Genomic DNA, 6,953 nt, shown 5'->3' with positions numbered 1-6,953 from the left:
TAAACCTTAGGTGATCATGATGAGAGAATATATGTGTTTATGAATTCATGTTTTCATTAAACTACCCCCAAATTAACCCCCAAAGCCAGTCTGTTCTATCCCAAGGCCCATCCTGATGAAAAGTAAGTGGCTTTAAACTGCTTGTTAACTGTTATCTGAGCTGATTCATAATTCCAGAAAAGAATCCCTGAGATTTCCTGCCTTTGCGGTCCTGGCTACAAAGTTTCCTTTCGAAGGGGATACTTGTCTATAGTCAGGATTTGTCATTCATTTTTATCTTTATTTATGAGAAAATGCAGTTTAAAGCTGCAATTACAGTCAGTAAACATGAATGAAAATCTTCTAGTTAATAGAAATCATTTGTGGGGGGTATTTCCAATTAGAACTATACCTACAGTAGGGGAGAAGCCTAAAGAGAATTCCAGAGAAGGTGGTATATGCCTTAAGAACAAATCAGACAAAAACTAAACCCTTTTGAATTTAAGCTTTGATAGAATTCAAATCAAAATAAATGAAGCAGATGAACCCCCAGAGTAGAAGATAAAACTAAAGCAACCTATCACTTAAAAAGCTTAACCTTCTACATAAGATCTCAAAAAACTTCAGCAGTCCCAATGCCACGGTTGACTGCTGTAAATGTATACATAGCAATGAGGAATATTGTCTTCTCGAAATGTTCTGGGACAAGGCATCTTATAATACCAAATCTTTTTTCAAGTGAACTGGCATCACAATGATAAAGAGATTTTACTTGGAAACCAAAAGATGACTTTGGAAGCCAAAGGACTGTCACCTCAGGATTAATTCTCAGTAAGGCAGCTGAGGATATAAAAGACAGTGTAGATGGGCCTCTGAAGTATGCTTCTTGATCAATGCTTTTACATGCAGCCATAAAGATGGAAAACAGCTCCAGGAACCAGAACAGTCACTAGCTGTAGTGCCCAGAATACCCTAATGGATGATAGAAACTTAATCAATCATTTAATCCATATGTGTATTTAAAAACAAACAAACAAACAAACCCAAATAAACATGCATTGATTCTCTAGGGAGCTTACCTTTAGCTCTTGTTTCAACACTTACATTGTCAACTATAAAAATACCTTTTATTGAAGGGAAACTGTACGTGGGATTTTATTAGTGTAGGAAACTCCCACTGAGGAAAATTCTACTAATATAGATATGCCTTATTCTGGAATGTCTTAATATTTTAATGAAGTTAATGAAACAATAATATTTTCAACTTATTCTTAAATAGCAAAGTAGTTAAATTTGTTAAAATTAGAGTATTTACAAATTTATTTCCTCACTTATTTTGTCCCTTTTTACTAATAATGGTGAAGCATTTCTTTTAAGTAGCTGTTTTTCTCTTTATTAATATAGCCCCAATTTTCAAAATAAAGTTGAGAAATGGAGTACATTATCTAAATAATTGAGTTTTCCTCCCAACTCCTCTTTATCTGAAACATTAAGATCATAAAAATCCAAAGTATGTAGAGCTAAAGAAACACAGATAGCCAGCCCCTTCATTTTTCGAGATAATTTAAGATGAAAATACATTTATTTCCTGGAATTATCCAGATTTCCATCAATTTTCTGCTTTTTTGGGTGGGTGGTCACTGCAGACTTCTGAAAAGATATCTTTCTTAAAAAAAAAAAAAGCACTTACCTGGGGAGTTATTGGCCTGAACTGGTTGTAACAGAAGAGATTTATTTCCCTCTTGTCTGGATCACAGCTAAATGCAAGGCTTCATTCCATACACTGCAAAGCCCAATACTCCAAGGAAGAACATGCGAAACTGAGCCAAAGAAAAGGGTGTGGAACTGACCGATCACTGTAGGAGGTTCTGAGCTGTGGACAATTATAAAGAAATGTTTTTTGACAGGCAATAATGGAAAGCTTGTATACTATTTCTATGAGTAAATTTGTTGGAAAGCTATCTCAAATCAATGAACCATAAATTATAGAGATAGAAATGACTTTAATAGTCTATCATTTAGTCAAACCTTATAGGTATATTGTTTATAAGATTTTGTTCACCCTTTTCTTAATCATTGACATATTTATAGTAACATAATACAATGAATACTTTCTTTTTAATAGTGCAGTTGAAAAATTATTTTAAAAGTTTTGATTTAAGATGATATTCACTAGTTTTATAGTCCTTTTATATGACTAGCTTATTAGTTCATCTAGAATATTAGAGTAATCAAATGAACCTATATGCTTTTTTGAATACTCATTAAACTCATGACTATAAATGTTGCCATTTATAAGTAAGTAATAATAATAACTGATATTTATATAGTACTTTAAGGCTTTCCTAACTAAATGGCCAAATAATGTGCAGGTGGTGTTACTTGGTACTAACTGCTAATTTTATTTTTAATTTTTTCCCATTCCTTGAAAAAGTTTTAATATTACATTTTTTTGACTTCCAGATTCTCTCCCTTCCTCCTCCCTTCCCCCTCATTGAAAAGGCAAGCAAATTAATGTAGCAGTCATGCTAAACATTTCCACATTCGTCATACTGTGAAATAAACCACAGACACACACACTCACACACACACACACACACACACACACACACACACACACACACAAGAAAAACAGAAAGTGAAAAAAGTATGCTTTGATCTGCATTCAAACTCCATAAATTCTTCCTCTGGGAAAGGATAAGATTTTTCATCATGAGCCCTTTGGAATTGTGTTAGACATTACATTGCTTAGAATAGCTAAGTCATTCATAACTGATCATCATAATTTTGTACTTCTTCATAAGAGAATTGAGGCATTTACCCTGGTTTATGAGCCAATAGCCAAAAAGTTTCATGAGTTCATATATTTAGCTTTCAGTTAGGAGTGGTTATGCAATACTATGGTTTAAAAGGAAGTGATAGGCGAATTTTCAGAGAGCATTGGACAGTATACAAATCACAAAAAATAATCTTACTCTGAGCCAAACATCTTATTATTGGGAATACATCATAGAAACATCAGCATTAAGAAAAATGGTAATTTATGGCATTATTTATTGTTTCAAAGAATTGGAAACAACCAAAATGTCAAGGAGTTGGTAACTGGTTTGAAAACTAGATATTAGTATAATGGAATACTACTGTTAGATACAATAAATAGAACACTGTAAGGAACACAGAAAGACTTTAGGTATTTATACAAAGCGAAGAAAGCAAAGCATGTATATGCACTCTGTATGACTATATATATATGTATGAATATCTATATCTATGTATCTATGTCTATCTATCTATCTATACATACAATAGAGATGATTAAACAGAAGTAGGAAGTGGATGCAGAAGAAATAGTTAATAAAATATTATGGAAATTATATGTAGGAACTAACCTTTATGTTTAAATAGTTTTAAGTATATATTTATTTGGTTTTGTTGTTTAAAGTACATAATACATTAATTTTTTAAAAACACCATTGATACTTCATTATTATTCTCAAAATATAACATCTATCTTCATTCATGTAAATCAGGTAAAACACATGACCATGTCCAAATAATTTGATTTCATTATTTGCTTAATACTCACACATCCCTTCATAGAAGTTCTTGATGTAATTTAGAGACATATCTTGGTAGATGTTATCTTGGCTCCCACAGTGGGGGATAATGTTACTGTCCTACATTGCCATCTTGTTCCCCCTCACCTCAACTTCAAAATTGTTATTTTCTCCCATGACTCTTACAAGCAGGAAAAACACTCATCATTGCACATTTGTCTCTCTTTATTTTCTCTATACCCTCACCTCCCTCTAACCCCCACAGACCTCCTTTCATCTCTGGGGCCCCAGCCAACTTCCCCTATCTCTGGACAAAAAAACATTAAAACAAAAGCAGAATTCATGTGGTTGATCTAATAATCCCTAAACAATCTCATTCAGGCAGCCAAGGTGCCAACGCAGCAAGAGCCAATGACAAAGAGGGCAGCTTGTCATGGGCAGTGAGCTCTGAAAATATTTGTAATAACCTGAAACCCAACTCACACAGACACAAAAGACACACTTTCAACTTTAAGTGTAATCCTAGAAAAGGTTTTAGAAAGAAATGACTTTCTCTGTCCTAGAACTCAAGGAGAGGGGATAATTTTTCCTTCTTTCCCTAGATTCTTTTGTTGAATGTGTCCAATTTGGGTTAAAGTAGACAGACATAGCCCAGTCAAGAAAATAGGCAGAATAATCTATGTGATTTGCTACAAGTGCTATCCATAGTAGACATTATTTTCCCTTTGAGTATAATCTCATTAACTCACCAACATGATCCTGTTCTTGCCCTTACCTAGTCTTTTCTTAAGACTGGAAAAAATAGAGCAGACCTTATAGATTCCTACCACTGTCCTTGGAGAGTCATGCTGGACACAGGAAAACTTTTTCTCTCCTTTTTCCTAACATAATGGAGCTCACTCCATGCCCCTAAAATTTTGATAACTACATCCAGAAATACCTACAAGTTCAAATGTAATTGTTGAAACTGAGAGACCAAAAACCATTTAATTTCTTTGGTATACCCACCAGCTGTAGCCGTGGAGCTTGGTTTGGACATCCCATTCATTTAGCTTCTGGGTTGGACCTCTCTGATGTGCAGTCTACAGGAATTAGTCTGAGGGACCATTCTGGGAGGGAGAGAGAGAAGCTGCCAATTTGTTACCCTCCCTCCCCCTTCCCAATTCACTCAAACACAAAACTGCATTCCGGTTATCCTTCCCAAGTCAAAACAATGGACTTCATCTCTCCTCTGCCTTCCCTCCCCATTTTTGTTTGTGACTGTAAGTTTTTATTCACTCTATTTAAAGTACACTTATTTCAGAATAAATAAAGTGTATTCTCAAGGTCCTACAATTCAGAAATAGAAGTCTTACATACACAAAGTAAATTGATCTAGGAAAAAAAATGTTACATTTATAAAATGATTTTTGACTCAAAAAAACCTTTTCCTTTAAAAATTTTATACATCTTCCACTCAGGTCCTATTCCAGTGCCTCATCTTGAGTAGGAGGATAAATCTGGGTTCTATAAAATTGATTTAGAACTTGAGCTCTTGTACCAAGCTTCAAAGGCTCTGAATTTTAATCTAATTTGGAGATAGAGATAGAGGACTTACCAATGATTTCACTGTTTGGTATAGAGAACTAACTCTACCAGTGCAAGTCAGCATCTTCTCTTCAATTTATAGTCTTGGAGGGCTTGTTAGAATACTGAAAGATTAAGCAGCTTGTCTAGGGTCACATGACCAGCATGGATCAAAGGTAGAACCTGAACCCAGAGACTCCTGGCTTTTAGTTCTGCTCTTTATCAGTGTTACCATGCTGCCTCTCATTGTCTGGAGAAATTCATCAAAATATTGGTCTCTTGGTGATTTTTTTCAACCACAGAAACACTTAAAACCACCTAAAAGGCATAGGAGAGTTATGATTTATGTTGGTGGAAGAGGTAACCAAATAGATTAAATCATGAACATATTAAAATATTGAAATATTCAACAAATATTGGGTGATAGAAATATGAAAAAATCATAGTTCATGTTCTCAGGGACCATACAGTTTAATAGACTGGAGAACTATTTTATACATAAGGAACTGAATCATAAAAGTTGTCCAGTATTATGTATTTTTAACTATGGGACATTCAGTGGCTATACATAAGCGTGTGTGTCTTTGTCCATGGCACACATATGTATGCATGTGTTGTGATGTGATTTATGGCCTGTTGAGAACTTGTTTCAAAGGAGGTGAGCTTCTTCCCTATTTCTCTTTCCTTACAAAGTGTTGAAAGACCATTGGAATAGGAGTTGGAGATCTGGATTCTAGACTTTGCTGCTAACTTGATGTATGACTTCAAGCAAGTCACTTCACTGAGCTTCAGTTTCATCATCTGTAAAATGAGGGAACTAAACTAGATTATCTCTGAGGGCTTTCCCAATTTTTATATTTTATGATTCTAGAATGCATTAGAGACTCAGTTTAATGAAGAGCGCTACATACAGAGTTAGGGTAATTGAACTGAAATCCCAACTCTGTTAGTTGGTATCTCGGTGACCTTAGGCAAGTCATGAATCCCTCTGAGTGGTTTGTTTATCTATAAAATAAGAACATTGGACTAAATACTCTCTAAAGCTACTTGAAACTCTAAATCAATGATTCTAGGATCTAATGAAAATCACAGATTGTCAGAACCAGAAGGGACCTTAGAGATCATCTAGTCTAATACTTTCATTTAACAAATAGAGAAACTGAGGCCCAGAATTATTTAGGATTCTGAATTTCATAGTACTAATTTATGTTATAAAAGTTCATTGACTTTTAAGCATTGTGGAATGGAAACTAATTTGAGTCTCATAGATCATATTCCTGGGAATAATTATTGAAAGAGACAGTTATGCCTTTGGAATAAGACGATCTAGATAGCTACCACAGTAAAATCACTTGTTTGTTGAATAAAATTAAGTTTCTCAAAGGGTAAATCCTTGAAGATGTTGGATTATTTTTAAAGGCATTTATAGAAGTATAGTTACCAGTTTTGTAAAAATTGCATCTATTGAGAGACCCCAGGCACACCGCACTGGAGGAATTTACCCCAGAGCCTCTGAATCAGTTACAGCACCAGCATCTTCTGGAACTGAGCATGCAGTTGGGTAAGAGGGCTGAATGGCTGCCTGGGGGGGAAAGTGCAGGGGTATCAGTGGGACATAAGGAGGAATTCAGCTGTCCCACCCCAGTGGGGAATCAGGAAGAAATCCTGAGCAGCGGAAGGCCTAGGTGGGGGAGGGGTTCAGACTTATCAAAGCTAAGAACCACACCACAGAAAGCTTTGCTGGTTGGTTGTTTAGTAAGTAGGCTTGAGGTTATCTCTGGACCAGAGCACAGGCCAGGCAAGAGTAAAACCTGCCCTCCCTTAAACAAAAACACCTGGGACCCTCTGAAG

General features: G+C 35.3%; 1 protein-coding gene across 1 annotated transcript; it reads right to left on the bottom strand.

Moving 5' to 3' along the window:
• Positions 1 to 546: 546 nt before the first annotated feature.
• Positions 547 to 3,605, bottom strand: GJE1 (gap junction protein epsilon 1). The gene is given in 7 exon segments (XM_044003498.1): positions 547 to 597; positions 599 to 817; positions 819 to 968; positions 1,670 to 1,751; positions 1,753 to 1,796; positions 1,798 to 1,852; positions 3,568 to 3,605. Coding segments are annotated over 7 exon segments (639 nt in total).
• Positions 3,606 to 6,953: the final 3,348 nt, after the last annotated feature.

This window comes from Dromiciops gliroides, chromosome 4 (genome assembly GCF_019393635.1).
Source record: "Dromiciops gliroides isolate mDroGli1 chromosome 4, mDroGli1.pri, whole genome shotgun sequence".
Lineage (NCBI taxonomy): Eukaryota > Metazoa > Chordata > Mammalia > Microbiotheria > Microbiotheriidae > Dromiciops > Dromiciops gliroides.
This window is presented reverse-complemented; position numbering and strand designations above follow the sequence as displayed.